This window comes from Mastigoproctus giganteus, chromosome 5, assembly GCF_048544385.1.
Source record: "Mastigoproctus giganteus isolate SK-2022 chromosome 5, ASM4854438v1, whole genome shotgun sequence".
In the NCBI taxonomy this organism is placed as follows: Eukaryota; Metazoa; Arthropoda; class Arachnida; order Uropygi; family Thelyphonidae; genus Mastigoproctus; species Mastigoproctus giganteus.
Genome location: NC_143579.1, coordinates 185,911,271 through 185,932,840, shown reverse-complemented (window position 1 = coordinate 185,932,840; position 21,570 = coordinate 185,911,271). Strand labels below are relative to the sequence as shown.

The 21,570-nt window shown below is 38.5% G+C and overlaps 1 protein-coding gene across 1 annotated transcript in view; it reads left to right on the top strand.

The window, feature by feature from the left end:
- Nucleotides 1–491: 491 nt before the first annotated feature.
- The window catches only part of LOC150085928 (arylsulfatase B-like), a 143,810-nt gene continuing 122,731 nt past the window's right edge, over nucleotides 492–21,570 (top strand). The window contains exons 1-2 of the mRNA XM_090374744.1: nucleotides 492–724; nucleotides 16,188–16,308. Coding sequence (XP_090230870.1) covers nucleotides 492–724; nucleotides 16,188–16,308 — 354 coding nt within the window. The remainder of the gene's footprint in view (nucleotides 725–16,187; nucleotides 16,309–21,570) is intronic.

Here is a 21,570-nt window from a genome sequence, read left to right as displayed (position 1 = left end):
ATGCTCTAGTTCCAACACGGAATATAATACTAACATTTGATAGCCCCAAACCTCCAGCATCCATCAAAGCAGGTTATCTGAATTGTCAAATAAAATTATACATTCCTAACCCTACACGCTGTTTTAAATGCCAAAAATTTGGGCATTCCCAAAACGTGTGTAGAGGTTTAGCCACTTGTGCCAACTGCGGTTCACGCGAGCACAATCACTCTGACTGCAAAGCAGAGCAGCACAAATGCTCAAATTGTAATGGCCCACATACTACCTACTCCAGAGATTGTCCCCTATGGAAAAAGGAAAAAAACATTCAACGGGTCAAAGCCGAAAAAAACATCTCGTACCAAGAAGCTAAAAAATCTGTACAGGCTCAATTTAACACTCGACCCAGCTTTGCTGAAATAGTCCAAAAACCAACTGTGGTAACAAGTACTGTGCAAAGAAGAATAACGACTGGTACTCAAACTGAGGTAACGTTTCCCCCAGACAGATCAATGTCAGATTGGGCTCGGTCAATTTTGGAAGCTGTGCCCCTTTCTGGTAAACAATATAAATCAAACAAGGCTGTTAACACACCAATCACTGTTCCGCATTCTACCAATAATCCAATGTACTCAAAAAGTGTTGATATTTCTAAAACTGATTCGATTGAAATGGAAGGAAACACTGACCGCGAAGATCCCGTTCTCGATCTCTTCCCAGAAGAAGAGATGGAAACGGGAAGACCGTACTTCCCAAAAAGAAAATCTGGTCACCATAAGCCAACAGTACCTCGGACAGAAACCGAGGACCACACTTTACCCAAATAATGCCCAGTTTTCTTCAGTGGAATTGTAGAGGGTATCGCACCAACCTTGATGATATTCGGGATCTCCTTCTCCAGTATAACCCAGTTACCTTCTGCCTCCAAGAAACTAACTTAACAGCTTCTTTTGCTACCTCAATTAAACATCATGTTATCTACAGAAAAGATAGAGTTTCTCATTTAAGCAATTCGGCTCATGGAGGGGTTGCACTTGTAGTCAACTCCAATATCCCTTCCCGACCATTAATGTTACAAACAAATCTAGAAGCAGTAGCTGCTCGAATATCTTCTCCTTTTTCTTTTACCATTGTTTCCTTATATCTTTCCCCTAACCAAGACATTTCTTACACTGATCTTGAAACTGTTGTATCTCAGCTCCCTCCTCCCTTTTGCATCATGGGAGATTTTAACGCACATAATCCTCTATGGGGTGATAGAATACTTGATAAACGAGGAAAAATACTAGAAAAGCTTTTAGATAAATTTAATCTGACTCTACTGAATACTGGTTTACCCACTTATTTTCATCTACCTTCTGGGTCAAGCTCAGCAATTGATCTCTCCATATGCTCACCAGTCCTTTTTCCGCTATTTGATTGGTCTGTTCATGACAGTCTACTGGGTAGTGACCATTATCCAATAGTCTGCCGTGTAGAATCAAATTCTCCACCTTGTCATAATCAAACTGCCAAATGGAACTTTGCCAAAGCTGATTGGGAAAAATATAGGCAACTAGCCACCCTGCAGAAAACAACTGTTTCAAATATGTCAATAAATAATGCGGTTGATTATGTAACAAATCAAATATTGCTGGCCACAGAAGCAGCAATACCAAGAGTGTGCACAGATCATAGAATAAGACCAAAACCCTGGTGGAACAATGAATGCAATCAAGCTAAACGAGAGAAAAATAAAGCCTGGAATAAATTTCGCAAAAACCCTAATGCTGCTAATCTAGTACACTTTAAGAAAGCCAGAGCCAATGCTAGACGCATTCAGCGTGCAAGTAAAAGAGAGTCATGGAAACATTTTGCCTCAACTATTACACGGTCCACTAAAACACAAACCATCTGGAAAAATATTAGAAAAATGTATAATAAATATCCTCCTTCGCATCTATCAATACTGAATATAAACGGCAATGATGTTTCACTACCTCAAGACATAGCCAACACTCTCGGAGAATCCTTTGCTGAAACCTCTGCTGTATCCTCATACTCGCCAAACTTTCAGAAATTAAAGTCTCTTGCTGAAAAGCAGACCCTAAATTTTAACACAGACCACCATCAAATGTACAACTGTCCCTTTACCATAATTGAACTACAGCTTGCTCTTAACAGCTCGAAACACAGTGCTGCTGGACCTGACGGAATACACTATGTCATGTTGAAAGAGCTGAGCAAAAAGTCGCTTTGTGTCTTACTCCAGCTATATAATCGGGTTTTCACAGAAGATACTTTCCCTGATAACTGGCGACACTCATATGTCATAGCATTATTAAAACCTGGCAAGGATCCAATCAACCCGCGTCACTATCGACCTATTGCCCTCACCAGCTGTATGGGAAAAATAATGGAAAAAATGGTAAATTCTCGACTCACCTGGGTGCTGAGCAAATACAACCTCATCAATTCATCGCAGTGCGGATTTCATACAGGTAGATCAACTTTAGACCTATTGATACAAATGGAAAACCAGATTCGCAATGCATTCTTAAGGAAGGAACATTTGACTACAGTTTATTTAGATGTTGAGAAAGCTTTTGACACAGCTTGGCGATACGGAATTCTCCGTGATCTACATGCATTAGGTTTCAGAGGTAATATGCCAAGATTTATACAGAACTTTTTGAAGCAGCGATCCTTCCAGGTCCGTATTCAATCCACTCTTTCCCGAAAATTCATCCAAGAAGAAGGTGTTCCACAGGGCTCAGTTTTAAGTGCCACTCTATTCACTATAAAAATCAATTCAATTACCAAGGTCATTCCAGCCACTGTATTTACTACCTTATATGCAGATGATGTCAGTATATCTTGTCACTCACAGAACATGAGAATGATTGAGAGACAATTGCAAGGAGCTCTTAATAAGATTACAACGTGGGCCACAGACAACGGGTTCCGCATATCACCTGAAAAAACTGTTGCAGTTCATTTCTGTAGAAGACGTAATCTCCACCCTGACCCACTTCTAAAGCTGGGGAACCATGATATACCTGTTGTGCCTACTATTCGTTTCCTTGGATTAACTTTAGATAAAAAATTGACCTTTCTTGACCATATTAAAGAACTTAGAACCACCTATTTCAAGAAACTAAACATTTTGAGAGTATTATCAGCTACAACATGGGGTGCTGACCGTCAAACACTCCTTCATTTATATCATGCTATTGTAAGATCAAGGTTAGACTATGCGTCACCAGTTTACAACTCTGCTAGACCTAGCTGTTGTTGTTGTTGTTGTTTGGTTTTTAGGAGCATTAGCAACTAAGGCCATATTGCTCCAGGATATGCGGTGGTCATTCCTTAACCTTTCCGCATCCTCCGTATTTGGTGGTGACGGGCTCGAACCCCGGTCTAATCAAGAAGCGTGTGCTACGCACTGCTGCTCCTTCCCACCTGGCTACGGAGGCGCCTGCTAGACCTAGCATTTTGAGGGCTTTGGACCCTATTCACCATAGTGGCCTTCGCGTTGCTCTTGGAGCCTACCGCACATCTCCTGTGCAGAGCCTGTACGCTGAAGCTCACGATCCCCCACTCTCTCTACGAAGACAAATTTTACTGCTGAATTATGCCGTCAAAATAAAAAGCCAACCCCTGCATCCATCGTGGAAACATCTATTTACACCAGATTGGGAGAACTTGTATGCCGTTTATCCATCAATAAATCGACCCGCTGGCATACATCTTTGCTCACTACTTGATAATTGGCAGCTTGATCTTTCTAAAATAGCCACCACTAGTTTCACGACTCCTCCGTGGGCATTTTGCCCTGCCACCTGTGATCTGTCCCTTCAAGAATGGGGGAAACGTACTCTTTCTTCACAGAATGTAAACCAGCTTCATAAATCTCTACTTGAGAAATATGAATCTTATACCATGATATACACAGACGGTTCCAAAACTGATCACCACGTCGGTGCTGCTGTTGTTCTTCCATCATCAACAATCTCTAATCAGTTACCTTTAGAATGCAGTATCTTTACTGCTGAACTTCATGCCATTCAGATGGCGCTAGAAACTATAAAGCTGAAGCAGTATACCCATAGTATTATTTTTACCGACTCTCTGAGTGCCCTTCTCGCTTTACAGCAACCAAGAAAGCATCATAACTACCTACTTGGTAATATTCAAAACTTGCTGGCTCATCTTGCTAAGAACACGAAAGTAATAAAATTTTGTTGGGTCGCTAGCCATGTTGGCATACCTGGCAATGAGAGTGCCGACCACGCAGCCAAATCTACTGTGCAACCAATTCATGACTCTTTCAAAATTCCTTTCACCGATTATAAAAGTCTTATAACAAAGCGAAGTATGATTCACTGGCAAACCATCTGGCAAAACCAAGAAGGCAACAAACTGCTTCGGATTAAACCGAAACTCCAGTCTTGGCCATCTAGTTTCCGCTCGAACCGAAAGGAAGAAGTCACACTTGCAAGATTACGAATAGGACATACACACCTTACTCACCTTTATCTTCTCTCTTCCTCAGACCCACCTTCTTGTCCGAACTGCCATGCTCAAATCACAGTCCAGCACATCATTGTTGACTGCCCTCTCTATAATGGAGTACGGCAGACCACCTTCTTATCAAACTATGCAGCCCAAACCACACCTACTTTGGAACAAATATTAGGCGACAGATCTGATATTAATGCAGTTTTCACCTTCCTAAAAAGGATAAAATGCTATGACAGAATATAATGCTTAAATCTTCACATAGTATCTATATATCTCTCTTTTAATAAAGCCTTTTGCCTCCTACCATTGCTTGGCGCATAATGGCCTATAGGTGCCGTTGCGCCGTAAAACATACAACAACAACAACAACATTACCTACAAAGGCTTCAGTTCTGCAAATTGCAGCATCTGGAGACTAGGCACCGTAAACACATCAACCAGGGTTATCTGGTTGATGTGTTTAAGGCCTTGAATGGATTGAGTAAGCTGAATGTGAATGGCATTCTTCCTCTTGTTGAGACTACACACATGAGCAGGCATAAATTTAAGTTGAGGAAGGATTGCTGCAGAATAGATGTGTGGAAGTTTGCCTTCAGCCAATGGGTGGTTGATTGTTGGAACCAGCTTCCAACAATCAGCCTCTAATCAATCAAGGGAGAACTAGGAACATTCTTGAAGGGTATGGATGGGTGAGGTGTGTAGGTTTTTTTTTTTTTTTTTTTGGTTGGTACTATATAAGCTTGCTTTCTTGCATTATTTGCCACTTCTTCTACTACTACTTGATTATATACAAATGTAGAGCGGCATTGGTCATGTACAGTTATTGATAGCAAAGTGGCTTTACTGACACTTGCTTTCCACCACTCAGTGAAACTCTAGCTTTGTGACATTGAAACATTATCTGGAATCAAACTGTTGACATGCATGTTTCATGTAGCATGTGCTTCTGTTATTGACAGGCTGGCATGCAATGACATATGTTTGTTGAAGTGTGAGTTTTTCAATTTGCTTGCTCACCGATAGGTCTAAAGAGAGTTTTAATCAAAAATTAATTAAAAAGTATGTTTTTAATATAAAAAATCGATATTTTGAAGTTATGTCCAGAAAATATTAAAAATAAAGGTGGAATCAAAAATGTGAAAAATTTGGAATCGTTATATGCTGATTTTTCACTGCTGTTCATTGGACCCATTTGTAGCCTCTTGGGTCCAATGACCTCAAGAGGCTGCGAATTGGGTTAAGGAAGGTTTGGACAAAATATTGAAAGGAATGGGAAAATTTTTTGGTTTTTTTTGTGGCTGGTGCCTTACATCATATGGCCAGAGACTGCTGAGAGTCATTGCAGTACAAGTAAACACATGGGTTTTGTTAGGGTAGCTAAGAATAGGAACAGGTGCATGTATACTTGCATGTACACCAATGCTAGGAGTTTGGTAAATAAATTTGATGAATTTGAGGTATTGCTCAAAACATCAAAGGCAGATATTGTTGGGATATCAGAGACATGGTGTCACACAGATATAAGGAATGCAAAACTGGAATTTGGGGAGCACAATGTGTACAGGAAGGATAGACAAGATAGGAAGGGAGGATGGGTTATACTATTAGTTAAGAAACACATAAAATCCAAGGAAGTGAAGCCATTCGACATCGCTGGACAGTGCAGTGTCGAGTCAGTTTGGTGTGACATAAGCATTGGGAGATCAAAATTGAGAGTAGGAGTGTGTTATAGGCCTAATGACTCTGATGAGTATAATAAGGAACTCTACAGTGAAATAGAGTGGGCCAGTAAATAAGAGAGTCTTATAATGGGGGATTTTAATTTCCCAGATATTGACTGGAATTTGGGGGCTGGTCACTCACACACTAGCAAGGCTTTTGTGGATTTATTGGATGATTGTTTTCTACATCAGCATCTTCGGGAGGCAACTAGAGGAAGTAATACTCTTGATCTGATTATCAGTAGTTATTCCTCATGCATTAAGAATCTGCAGATAAAGGAACCACTAGGTGGCAGTGATCACAGTGTGCTTAAGTGGAACATACTCAAAGAGGTAACTACCATCAGGGATAAAGGGAAAGGTTTTTGCTTTCGTAAAGGTGACTACGGTGGTCTGAGACAGTATTTAAATTCTATACGGTGGACCAACTGATGATGTTACCAACAGCAAATTCAAAATGGGAAGCATTCAAAGAATTTATCTTGGAAGCTACTAGGCTCTACATACCAACTAAGAAATATTGTTCAAGGTTTAGGCCTAAATGGATGTCAGATGAACTAATGAGACATGTGACAGAGAAGAAAATTGCATGGGATACATATAAATTAATGGCTGACATGGAAGCCTATGATAGATATAAGCTGGTCAGTAACCAAGTCACAAAGGAGATTAGGCAGGCAAAAGCAGATTATGAGAAATCCTTGGCAAAGGATGCAAAGAAAAACAACAAAGAGTTCTTTACCTATGTAAACTCTAGAAGGAAAGGGATAAATCAGACTGGTCCACTGAACATTGATGGTTCAACCATTGATGATCCTGCTCAGGTGGCTAACAAACTAAATGAGTATTTTGCATCTACATTCACCCATGAGGAGTTATTCAGGGATGGGAATGCCAGAGATGTATTAAACTCTGCCAGTGAGCTGGATGATTTTGTAATAACTGAGAGGAAAGTGGAGGAGAAATTGTTGAAGATAAACATAAAAAAGGCACCCGGGATGGGCGGGATCTATCCAGTTATATTAAAGGAGGCAGCAAAGGAAGTAAGCAAACCCTTAACCATAATTATGAGAGCTTCTTTGGACTCAGGGGAGTTACCCATGGACTGGAAATGTGCAAATGTGACCTCAATTCACAAAGGACGATCAAAGGGCAACACAAGTAATTATAGACCTGTTAGTTTAACATCTGTTCCAGGAAAATTAATGCAGGCACTGGTTAAAGAAGCACTGCAGGATCACCTAGACAAGACTTCAGTTATAGCTTGGACACAGCATGGTTTTGTTAAGGGAAAGACTTGCCTGACCAATTTTATTGGATACTATTATGTGGTCACAAAGGAACTGGATGCAGGGAATAACTTTGATATCATATATTTGGATCTTAGAAAGGTTTTGATACTGTTGCACAAATTGGAGCAGTGTGGCATTGGAGGCAAATTGCTGCTATGGATAAAGGGATGGTTGAGTGGGAGAGGACAGAGAGTGGTAATCAATGGACACTGCTCATCGTGGACTAATGTTATTAGTGGAGTCCCTCAGGGTTCAGTATTGGGTCCATTGTTGTTTTCTGTATTTATAAATGATATTGATGATGGTATAATCAAGCTTAATGCCCAAGTTTGCAGACGATACGAAGGTTGGCATGGTTGTTAAGGACACTAATGACAGTACGCTGCTGCAACAGGATCTAGAAAAGTTGAGCAGATGGGCTGAGAAGTGTTAAATGAAGTGTAACATTGACAAATGTAAAGTACTACATATGGGAAGCAACAACCACAGAGTGACATATCAACTGTGTGGTAGTACATTGACAGTGGTAGAGAACGAAAAGGACCTGCGGGTAATTGTGCAGGCAGATATGTGAAATTTTCAGAGCCATGCAGATGGTCTGCAAGAGTAGTTCATAGTGTCTTGTGAATGATATACAGGAAGTTTTCTAGCAGGGATAAGGAGGTGATTATCCCCTTATATAAGGCAGTGGTCAGATCACACCTTGAGTACTGTATACAGGTCTGGAGGCCTCATTTTAAGAAGGATGTAGAGCTGTTGGAACAAGTACAGAGAAGGGCAACAAGATTAGTGAATGGAACAAAGGGTTGCTCTTATGAAGAAAGGCTTAAATTTTGCAAATTACAGTGTCTGGAGACTAGGCACCTGCGAGGTGATCTGATTGAGGTGTATAAAGGCTTGAATGGTTTGAGCATGCTCAATGCTGATTGAATTCTTCCTCTTGCTCAGAATAATCATTTGAGAGATCATAAATTCAAATTGAGGAAAGACAGTTGTAGGATAGATGTGCGGAAGTTTGCCTTTAGCGGGTTGTTGGTTGGTGGAACAGACTTCCATCCTTTGTTGTGGAAGTTGATAGCCTAAATAAATTTAAGGCTGAGCTGGACAGGTACTTGGAATGAACGGAGGGGGTGAAATGGGAGCGTGTTTTTTTTTTTTTTTTTTGGCTGATGCTGCATAAGCTTGCTTTCTTGCATCATATCATATGCCTCTACTAATGCTAATGCTAATATTACTATTATTACTGCCAATGCTGTAGCTACATTCCTATCGAGATCAACTTGCTTTTACTTCTTTAACTATCAACTCCATTATTTTCCCTGGGACAGAAATCATACTTATAGGTCAGTTATTACTCACATCACTTTTTACCAACCCTGAGTCTTTGGAAACCTCTGAAATGAAAGCCTGTTCTCATTATTCTAGCTACTGATTTAATTCTCTTTATAAATGTAGTTGGAGAGCTCCATCAGTCTCACATGCCTTATTTACATTTAGCTGTATCAGCTTCTCTTCCAGCTTCCTTTCATTTTTCATAAAATCATTTAGCTCCTGATCAGAATCATCAGTAGTTTGCAATTAATATGAAGTAACGATATCCCATCTCTGAAAACTTCTTCGCATGTGAATGTGGATGCAGAATACATATTTAGCTGATCAACAATCTAGAATCATCAGTACAGGAACTCTCTGATTTACGGAAGGGTTGAGTTCCACAGAACACTACGTAAGTCAGAATTTCCCCCCATGCTTGTGGAGCAATTGCAACTGTGTTCACTGAATTGATTGAATCAAAAAAGAAATGTTCGATGAACATGTGAATAGAATTATTTATTGTATTTATTCAATTTTATATCTCGTGCAGGAAAAATTACAAAAGCATCCAATTTAAAAAATATTTCAAAATTATAAAATTACAAAAAAAAAAGAGAGGAGACAGGCATAACATCAGTAAGTTTTACCTTTTGAGCATCGTTGCCAGAATCAACATCTTCAGCTGATAATTATGCTGCTGCGGAGGTTGAGGGCTGTTGAGATTTAGAAGGGGTCGGCTGCTCAACCTTATGAAAGAACACGTTAAGGGATGACTGGATGGTGGCTTTTTTCTTTTCATCATAGATTTCTTAGCAAGTAAGCATATCATTCACCCTCTGTTAACTTTTAAGAATTATTCACTGTCAGGATCCATCTTTTCAAACCTCGCCATTGCCGATGCAATTTCACAAAATTCCATTGCCATCTCTCTCTCTGGTGATTAAGCGCCTCGGCTCCTCATTTGGTTCATCTTGAGCTTCGTCAGCATTTTCTTCTTTCACTATTGCTGTCTGCGAGTCAATAAGTTCTTCATTAGATAATTTCTTCTCTTCTTCCTCTGTTAACTCCTCCACATCTTTGGCACCAACCTCCAATTGAAGTAGCTCTGCGACCTTTACAATCTTATCTGTAACCTCGTAATATGATTCATTTTTTTCAAATCCTTCAAAGCCTTTTACCTGCCATGGACATATTTTACTTCCGTGGGCCATTTAAACAACTTTTAGTAATTTCCGCCCAGACATTATTAATGTTTAAGATGGCATGGTAAATACTGTAAGATTTCCAAATGTCTCTTAATGTAAAATTTTTCTCATCTACCGCAGACAATGCCTGAACAAATTTTTTTGCATAAATAGTATGCTTTTAAATTTGAAATAACACCCTGATCCATATGTTGGATCTGTGAAGTCTGTGTTCGGCTGTAGAAATATGACTCTCACCTTTGAATTGAAATTACCTAGATGTGTAGGATATCCAGGAGCATTATCTAATAGAAGCAAAATCTTGAAAGGAATGTCATTGTCTTTACAATATTTTTCAACTTTGGGAATGAAGCAGCATTTAAACCAATCCTCAAAGAGAGATATTGTTATCCATGCTCTCTGGTTCAATCGGAAATGCACAAGGTGGCTTTATTGATGCCCTTAAATGCACGAGGATTTCCAGAATGGTACACAAGCAGTGGTTTTAATCTGTAATCTCCCACTGCATTAGCTCCAAAGAAGAGCATGGCTCCATCTTTTGAAGCCTTGAAACCTGGCATTGTCTTTTCCTCTTTGGCAATGTATGTTCGATCCGGTCTTTTTTCCCAATACAATGTTAAAAATTTGCTGTGTTGATAGCCATCTTCATCAATAATTTTTTCCAACACGTAACAAAATTTCTCTGCAGCTGCAGAATCGGCACTGGCGACTTCACCGCATACTTTAATGTTGTGAAAACCAGCACGATGCATGAACCTATTAAACCACCTGTTGCTTGCCACAAACTTGGCTTGGGATTCACCGTACTTATCCTTAATACCTTCGTAAATACTTCTTGCTTTTGCTTGAATGGCCATTGGATTCAGGGGCACTTCTGAATCTGATTTTCCATTCATATTATTAATAGCTGTTCTATCTTTGATATAGCACCTGAACACTGTTTTATGATCACTGTTGATCTTAAGTGTGTTGATCCTCTGACGTGTCCTTTTATATGCACACTGTCCTTTAAAATAGTATTCGCTGTTGAAGCAGCGAGACCTAATTCCCTTGCAATAGAATAGATGACAAAATTTGTCCTGCTTCTTCTTCTTAATAATTTTCATCTTCATTTCTAAATCAATTTTGTTTAATTTCCTGGCATTACCACCTCTTGCTCTTTTCGTTGGTCACTTTCCCTTCATCATTGTAATAAGTAAATAGGAATGAAGAGAAGTTTCTGAAAATTTGTTTTTTATACGATTGTAGTTTTCTGTGAAGGGAACACATTTCATCATAATAACCCACACAATTACAGTTATTGGCATTATCGCAAATGCAATAAGATTGAGTTTACTACTCGTTTATAATTAGATGCAATAATAGAAAAGCCCAATAAATCAGAAAATGCAAATTGTGTTTATTGTTTTATGGTTGTGACCTCCAGAAACGTGCGTTAGAAAAATATCACAAAGCCGTTCAAAATTGTTTCTTATAACGGGAACATATGATAATGATGAAAGGGTAGTGCAATTTGCATTATAAATATGACCTTTTAGAGAGATAAATAGTTTAGTAATATAGTGAAATTTTCAACTTCCAAGGACTTGGAATGAATTACAAAAACAACAAAAAAAACCAATGTGTTAATGGGTTTGCATTATGATATTTTCACGATACCTCCATTTATTCCTACAGGATGCAAAATACATTTCCATGATTTTTTAAAGTTTGCACTGGCCAGCAAAAACTTACGTAAAGTCGAGTATTAGGTAAGTGTAAAGTGTGTTAGTTGGCACCGGGGGTTTCCCCCATCTCCATGTTGTATTCTTTGTAACACAGAATTCTGTGGTGGCTACAGATTTAAAAAGTGTGTGGGATGTGGTCTGTTGTGTAGCGTTATGTTCTGTTGTTTCTCTGACCATTTTGCCATTGGGCCCCTATTGGGACCCACCGTTGCCCACACTTTGCCACGAGGAGGCAGGTCAGGCACCCAGTAGATTATTTAAGTACTCTGGCAGGTCCCGCCACCTATTTTCCGAGGATTTCAGTGGCAAAAAAAGAAAAAAAAAGTGGGGGGGGGGTGAACACTGGAATTTGGAAAGGCTGAAAGAGGTTTACAAGAAAGCGGTTGAATTTTTTGATGCTGATTAGAATTTGGCGGCATTGTTAGGGGCATACTCATTTGGGTTAGTTAGAGTGGGGGGGATACTGGAGACTTGGGGGAAACAGGTAGAAGAATAGGGATGATAGAATAGTCATCCCCAAAGAGATCAGTGGGGACGAGCCCCACCAGTCAAAGTATGGGGGAAGCAGGGAGTGGAGGAGACAGAGACCTATCTCCTCTCCTCCCCTCCCTGCCTGGGGATGGCATTTTAAAGGGAACCCGGGTTAGAGTACCCAGTTCAGTTCGCCAAATGGCGTGTTTGTTGGCAGGAAAGCCGCAGTATGTCTTCATCGGAGATGGTTGTCAGGTCCATATCTTGTCGAATCCGGTAGGAAGGTCAAACTGCCCATTCCACTCTAGGGGCAGTACATGTTAACTGGCAGTGGGGAACCCACCAGGTGGGGGGGGGGAGAGACACACATTTACTTCATTCATAATCCGCATTCTCATTCTACTTGCATTCTATTTTTATATATATATATATTTATTTTTTTTTAGTTTATAATATATATATATTTTTTTTTTAGTTTATAATATATATATTTTTTCTGTTAGATTATTTATATATATATATATATATATATATATATATATTTTTTTTTTTTTTTTTCACTCATTCATCTCTTTCTCACACACCAGGGGGGAATGCAATGGTGTGTAATGTAATTTAAATACTGATGCTTAATATTTAAGCTAAATAAGAAAGAATATAAAAGATTAAAACTAGGGTTAGTGTGAACTTAACTTTAACATTTATGGTTTGTGTTCTTTTTCTCACAAATTTACACTCTCATTCATCCTTCTGGCTTTCATTTCATTTGTTCGACTCTTGCTTTCTGCACTGCACTGCACTGCACTCTCTGGGCACCTCAACTTACTATTATTCTTCAGTTGTGGTGCAGGCCTAACCGCAATTTTTTTGCAGGCCAGGGGAGAATGCAGTCATAGTGTTGTTAGTAAATGTTTGTTAGTATATATAAAGTAGTGTAAGTTATTATTAACTTTGTATTCTTTCAGCCAATTACAATTGCTCTTCCACTTATTCCTATTCACCATAACACTCATTCACTTTCTTTCCCTTGTGCTGGATCCGTCTTTCTTTCACCAAAACTGAACATTTATTACCTTTTAATTCCTAATTCACTCTTTCACTCAGTGACTAGCCTATTCCTTCTGTCTTTCATTTTACTTGCTCCCCCTGCTACCAGCTTACTGATATTTTTCAGCTAATCTGCTTCCCTGGTTGCCTGTACATCTTCCTCCCCCACATGGTTACTTATTAGGTGTAGAGCCCCAGTTTTCCACACATGGCAGGGTAATCCTAGGGTTATCCAAATCAATCCGGTTTTGTCATGTCAGGGTGCAGAATACTGCTGTCCTGACAGTTATTAGTTCATCGTCTGGGCGTGGTGGGAGATGTGGGCAATTTTAACTATTGATTATTATTTAATATACGGGGGACTGAATTGCCATTCTTTGGATAGTTCTGCACATTTCAAATGCTTTCTGTGTGAAGGTTGTAAAGGCTTTATAGTTTTCCTCTTCTATAATGAATAGATGTTATTCTCCTCTTGGAAGGGGGCCAATCTGTGCTATTAGCTGTGTTCTGGGGATGTCATAAATTATACATTCATATAGAATATGTGCCCAGTCTTCACTCTCGTCACAGGTGCAATTTGGGTCATCAGTTAGCCATAGGGAGGTTAGTTTCGCCTTTAGGGAGCCATGACCTGTCAATAAGAATGTTGTAAAAAGTCCAGGTGGCTTTGGGCTGACCATTGCTACCTGTGGCAGAAACGTTTTGGTAACTGGACCACTGGTTTCCTGCTCCCATTTTGTTTGCCATAGCTCATGGAACTTTTTGGCTATTCTTTTTCTTTCAGCATTGAAGGTCCTGGCTGTATCAAGGGCTATTCCCAGAAATTCTGTGGGTATGCCCTTTTTTTAAGTCTATAATACAAGCCTCTTTTGGCTACTTCCAGGTAAAGTGGGAGAGCTCCAGCCAGCAACTGTAGTGCAGGTGTGCTCGCTGTGCGACATGCTTTGGTAATAGTGAAAAGTATTGTCCTTTGTATCGATTCTAATTTATTCCTGTTTCTTACTATGGCCGAGTTGGTGAACCATGCACAAGCCCCGTAGGTGATAACAGGTAGGAACATCACGGTATATGACTGCCAGGGTCTTTCTTTTGAGCCCCCAGTCTGCTTGACTGATCCTGGCAATTATACCTGCATAATTTCTCACTTTCTTCGCAAAGTAAGTCAAATGGGGATAAAAAGTTAATTTTGAATCAAAGACCACTCCAAGATATTTTAGTTGTGTAACTATATTTATAGTAGTTGTGTTAATTTTGATTTATTGACGTCTTCTTTTGTCAAAATTGCATTTTAGAAGTATTTGTTTGGTTTTTTCTGGCGATATTTTGAGCATGTGCATTTGTGCCCACTCCTGCAGCTGCAAGAGGGCGGCATTTGATCTTTGCTCTACAACCACTCGCGTGTTTCCTTTTGCAAGGAAAATCATTAGGTAAGTCGGGGGTTCCTGTAGTTTGCAATTAATATGAAGTAATAGTAATAGCCATATAGTGTAAAGAAGTCAAAAGTTTTTGCTGCACTGGCCGAAAAAAAAAAGAGTAGGTAAGTAGGTAAGAATACAAATTATTTGTTTCCCTCCTTAAATGGTAAACTATCCAGTTGACCTTTGAATTAATCAAACTGTCAGCCTGAACTACCTGCAAAGGCAGCTTGTTCCAGCAATTGACTCACTGGGTAAAAGAAAACTTCCTACAATGTAGTCCAAACCTGTTCCCCTGTAATTTTAAATTATGCCCCCATGTTCTGGAATTCTCTGTAACAGTGAAAATTCTGCCTTCGTTCATTTTACTAATCCTTCTCAGAGCCTACGAATGTCAATCAGGTCACTTCTGAGGTGCCTCGTTGCCAAACTCTGTAGCCATTTAATTGGAGGCTTTCCTCATATGGTTGCCCATTTGTCAATCTTATTCAATATGCCTGTCCTTGGATCCTTCCAAGAAGCTCAATGTCTCTTTTCAGATGAGATCTCCATAATTGAACACAGTGGATTAATGTGATTCATACTTTCCATCTGGTTTAAAATAAGCAAAAATTCTTTTCTATTTTCCTTTGTGCCAGTATCATTTTAAATCCCAAGGAGTATCCTTTAGGTAGCATAAAAAATTTATTAGTTTTTTTGATCACTTCCCATTTGGTATTTGCATATGTTAGCATTATCAGTTGATCCCACTAAAAAGAATTTAAAAATTTATTAAGATTTATCATCTTTGTGAAAACAAGATCCTCTTACATTTGATAGAATTTATTCCCTTGACTAAATCCCACACTAGTACCCGTATGGTACCTCCTGCCTAGTACACTAGTTTCTTTTGGTTGAAGATTCTTAATATGTGAGGAATTACTTGAATATATAATTTTGAATATTTATAGTATTTGAATAATGACTTGAATATATATAATGAAAGAGGTAATCTTTTATATTTAGTAACTTTATTGATAAATTCCATATTTTTGAAGCATTTTTAAATATTGTTTAAACTAACAGGGCCAAGTTTAGATAGCATATTTTCCCACTGTATATGCTGCTCATGAACTTATTAGTATTTGATATTAAAACTTAGGAAACATTTGATTTGAATAAGTAACGTAATTTTAATGAAAACAGCTTATATTACTTCATGGATGTCTTCTTCTAGTCTTCTGTTTACTCATGTTGATTGTTATGAACAAGAATAACCAGCAACAACATAGTATTAGACCCTAACACTATGCTTGTTGTAAGCTTTTCTTGTTCATAACAATCAACCTGAGTGAACAGAGGGCTAGAAGAAGAGATCTGTGGAGTAATATAAGCTGTTGTTATTAAAATTATGTTACTTATTAGTATTTGTTTACTCATATATCACTATGCCTGGTTTTAAAAAAGATAAAATCATATTTGGATTTCTCACTTGATGTTGTATATATAAATTGCTTTTTCCCCCCTTTAATAGGATGATGTCATGGATTAATGCATCATGGATATTTACCATGTGGATGATTTATGTATTGTCATTCGTCCCACTACTAGAAGCATCACCACCAAATATAATTATATTTGTTGTTGATGACCTGGTAAGTGCTGAGTACAATTTTTTTTTTTTTTTTTACTTTATAGTATGCAGTTAGTGGACAGTTTATTATTATCTCTCTATACATTAAAAAAGTTTTCCTCCTATTGATCTTTATTCGAGCCAATGGGAGAAGAGAATGAGGCAATTATGTCACTACTAATGCAATTAATTATTGACAGCTGCCTCCGTAACGTTCACCAACCTCACGTATGTGACTGACTGTCTAATATTTGCTGTTCCATTGTAACGTTTTTTATATATTAATGAATATTGTATATTTGTATAGTTTGTAAATATTTTATTTAAATATTTTAGTCCTGCTCTTTTGGATGCAACAATATTCCTCATGCATTATGGAACCTGAAGCAAAAGGCCTTTTCCTAAGTGACCTATGTAAATGCAGGTAAATAATTAGTATTTGATATGTATTTGACCTTCAGAATGCTGTGCACTACAAATGCACAGGTAAATAATTATATAAGCCATTTCCTGATTAGATATCATTCATAGTGACATAGTGTTTTTTATCTGATGGCACTGGGGTCTCCCCCAACTCTGCATTTTTATTCTGTGTAGAATACAATACTCAGCATAAGGCTAAGGTGTGTGTTAGTGTATGTTTTGTGAGGTATTAGTGTGGATTGTGTTGTTCCTTTGGTCAGTCACTTAGCCTGGGGGCCTGTGGAGAGCCACTAACACCCCCAGTTTCCTTCACCGCCCCAGAGAGGCAGGCTAGGACACATTAGGAGAGGAGAAAGCTCTGAGAAGAAAGAGGGTGAACCCTGGGGTAGCCTAGGCATCTAAGAAGAGCCCAAAAAGAAAGAAAAAATTTTTTATTGGAAATGAGGTAATGGGGAGATAGGAAGAGGGTGCAGTAGTTGAGGGTGGGGGAAGGGGATTGTGTGAAGGAAACTCAACCACCCCAGGTGGTAGGAATAAAAGCACATAGAGAAAGAGATTCCTATGGTGGAGCTTGATTTTTGCAACTCTGTCCCACACTGGCCTGGGGGTTACCCTAATGGCCAGTGTCTGCATCCCACAACAATGCTGGTTAGGAAAAGCTACAGCATGGTGTCAGCTTGGATAACCATGAGGCCCCCGAGGGCCTACATAGCCATTAGTCTTTCTGGTGAAGAGGCTAAGATAGAACATGCAATTAATAATAACTTTCATTCACTCAGCATTCACACAATTTTACTTTTCATAGTTTTTTTTCTTACACTTTTTCTATTTTATTTTATATATTAGATTAGATATCAATCAGTATGTTTTGACAGGTGTGTGTGTGTGTTGTTTTATGTAGAAAAGATTTGATTTACTTTGTCATACCTCTACATATTATGTAGAAAAGTGTGTGTGGGAGTTGGCAAGCAAAGTGAGCAGGGGGCAGAGCCCCCTAGTTGTTGTTATTATTATTATTAGCCTTATGGTGCAAGGAAGCCTGAGGCTTATGCTGCACCAGCCAAAAAAAAAAAAAAATTCCTGAGTTGCCGTGAGAGAGTCAGAAGTAAAGGAGTCATCAAGAAAGAGAAGAATGATGATATCAAACTCAGGACCATGGGTGTGCCAAGCCCATACTCACCGGACGTGAGTTTATTAAGAATTTTCACTACTGTTAGGAATAGGAAATTGAATGAAATGCTGTGTACTAATGTTGTTTCTAGGCTGTGCATGGAGACTGATACTAGACATATCTAGTGGTCATTTTCATACATCTATGATGGTGAAATAGGCAGGGAATGTAACCTAACTGATTTTGTTAGTAGTGGGTCTAGAGAGCAGATAGTAGTATTACTACAACAGCACGGTTGCATGTTCATACTTTTTTTGGCAGAATTAAGGGTATACTCTAAGTGGCTCACAGTTGTTTTGTTTTATGTTTAGTTATTTTTTCTTTCCTCTTTTTTCTTTCCTTATTCTTTGATTAGTCACTTTTTTCCTTTCATTGTTGTTCTCTTCCACTCTGCTTTTAAATCATATTATAATGTGAAATTATAATCTGAAATTGTATTGAAAGGTTAAAAAATTGCATAAATAAACCATAGAATTATGCAGAAGAATTCCTGAAGTTGAATATTCAAAGGCTACTACATATAGGCATTAATACTGAGGAATATGTTGAAGAAATACCATTGAAATACCTATACTGTATAGTTGCAAGCAATCATTAGCAACTATACGTATATAGTTGCTAATAATTTGAATAATTATAAAAGCTGCTTTAAACATTGTAATTGATTATGGCTGCATTTCATAAGTAAATGCCTCACGTATCATAAGGTGTTCTTCAGTAACACATACTGTAATGCCATAGCATGACCTCATGTTTACACCGTGATAGGTGAATGTTAGAGTGTTAGCCACTACACAGAAATATTTGAATTTTTATGGTATTATTGCATATTATGCAAAAGAAATATGCCTAATGGACCAAGGAGCAGTAGAAGTGAAGACTGGAAAAGCCTGAACTTTCTTGATGAATATTGGTTCCATTTGGATCAGGCAGATTCCAGGACCATTGTTTATGTATATATAATGAAATAAGAAGATATGGACTAATCAAATTGGTGGAGGCAGTATCTTCCATCTAAAAAAGTAGGTTCATAATTTTTCAATTATTGGAGAGGTTGGGATTGAGATCTGACACTGGAGTCATTCTCAAAGGTCTCTGCAATCAGAGCTGTAGTTAACTGATCTCACAGAAGGGTAAGATTTCTACTTGCGATTTTTTTTTTTTTCAGCCCACGCAATATTCAAATTGACCCACAAACATACTTATACAGGGGGGGGGGGGCGGATTGAGAGCTAGCAAAGGCCCTGGAGCATATAGCCTCACTGGGCCAGCTCATCTTTTCCCATAGGAGCCCAGACTCCAATTCTGAACACCTGCACAATATCCAGGGGGCCGGTACAGTTGACACTGCCATAATGCATAAAAATGATAACTTCACATTTAGTACCATATGAACTGGCACACTAAGACCAAAAGGAATTAAGGGAACTGCCAGACAACCAACAAATTGTGAGGTATGACACTAATCATTTCCTACCTTCCACCCTGTTCACTTGCCAGATTTCAGCCTAGTAGAACAGTAGTTTGATGAGATCAAAGGGTTGTTAGGAATATGGATTTGCTTTTGTTCACTGTTCAGGAATTGCAAGATATTGCTTGGTTTGGCAGATCATATGGGTGTAGCGTTTCATGCTGTCTGAGTGTTGGAGCCAATTGTACCAATAATTGATACTGGAACCATTGTTGTTTTTGATTTTATTAAATGATATCAACAAAAGGATACAAGGTGTGATGTTAAAATTCGCTGATGCCATCAAGATCAGTGGAGCTGTTAATAATTATTAACTAATTAACAACTCCACTGATTATTAATAATTATTAACAACTGATTATAATCTTAGAATAATTTATTATAATCAGTGAGCAGCACTTCTTCTGGACAATTTAGACTTCGGGGATGGCCAGATTAGTCTTAATGCATCAAAATGTCCTTCACTTGGGGAATAGCAACGTGAAAATAACATACACTTGGGAAGTGTATGTCATGGAACAATAGAGGAAGAAAGGGATTTGAGAGTTAAGATACAATAGGACATGAAGTTTATCTGAGCAGCATAGATAGGCTGCAAGAAAGACTCCATGGTAGCTTATCAATGATTTTTTGAACATTTGATTTTAAGAGATGAGGAAGTCATAATACCACTGTACACTATATAATGAATACCAATGTCAACTGCAATACTGCACTTTGGTGTAATCTTCATACTTGAACACTGTAAGCATATTGTGTTCAAGTACAAGGATTTCACCAAAAAAAAGACATCAAGCTTCTTTGAACAGGTTCAAGGATGTAAATACGTTGTAAGATCAGCAAAAGGACAGCTATACGAGGAAAGAATTCTGATATGTGGGCTGGAGTTTGGTAACTAGTCACCTTAGAGGAGATCTAATTGAAGTGTATAAGACTGAGAGGAGAAAGACCTGGGGTCCATAAATTTAAATTATGGGGTAAGAGCTCTAGACTGAATTGTAGGAAGTTTTCTTTCAGCCAACGAGGTGTTAATTACTGGAATAAGTTGCCTCCTTGGGTGGTTGAGGCTGACAGCATGAGGAAATTCAAAGGTCAACTGGACAGGTACTTGTGTTGTGAGGAGGGAGAGTCAAATAGATATTATATTTTAATTAATTAATTAATTTACTTTTTGGCTAGTGCAGCAAAAGCTTCATGGTTTCCTTGCACCATTTGGCTAATATTAATACTATCCTGGGGATGAATAGAGGCCCTAAAGGCAAGTAAGGCTCCATGAGTTGATGGCATATACTCTGTAGTTTTGAGGGAGACCATGAGGGAGTGTACTGAACGACTGAACTGAAGTTAATTATGAGGGATATCTTTGGACTCTGGGGAGAATCCTTTGGATTGGAGAAGTGCAAATGTATCATCAATACATAAATGTGGTTCTGAGAGTGAAGTTAGTAACTACAGACTGGTTAGTCTGACTTCAGTGGTAGGAAAAATCTTAGAGGCAATAATTAAGAGGGCAATCCAGGGACATTAGCATTAGTAGAGGCATATGATGCAAGAAAGCAAGATTACGCAGCATCAGCCAAAAAAAAAAACAAAAAACTCCCATTTCACCCCTCTGTTCATTCCAAATACCAGTCCAGCTCAGCCTTAAATTTGTTTAAGCTATCATTTCCACAACAAAGGATGAAAGTCTGTTCAACCAACAAACTATGGGCTGGCTAAAAGCAAACTTCCGCACATCTATTAGCATTAGCATTAGCATTAGTAGAGGCATTTGATGCAAGAAAGCAAGCTTATGCAGCATCAGCCAAAAAAAAAAATAAAAATAAAAATAAAAAAAAATAATAAAAATAAATAAATAAAAAATAACCACTTCCACTTCACCCCCTCTGTTCATTCGAAATACCTGTCCAGCTGAGCCTTAAACTTATTTAGGCTATCAACTTCCACGACAAGGGATGGATGTCTATTCCACCAACCAACCACCTGCTGGCTAAAGGCAAATTTCCTCACGTCTATCCTACATCTGTCTTTTCTCAATTTGAATTTATGCCCTCTCAGGTGATTATTCTGGGCAAGAGGAAGAATCCCATCAGCATTGAGCATGCTCAAACCATTCAAGGCTTTATACACCTCTATCAGATCACCTTGCTGGTGCCTAGTCCCCAGACACTGTAATTTCAAAACTTAAGCCTTTCTTCGTAAGAGCACCCCTTTGTTCC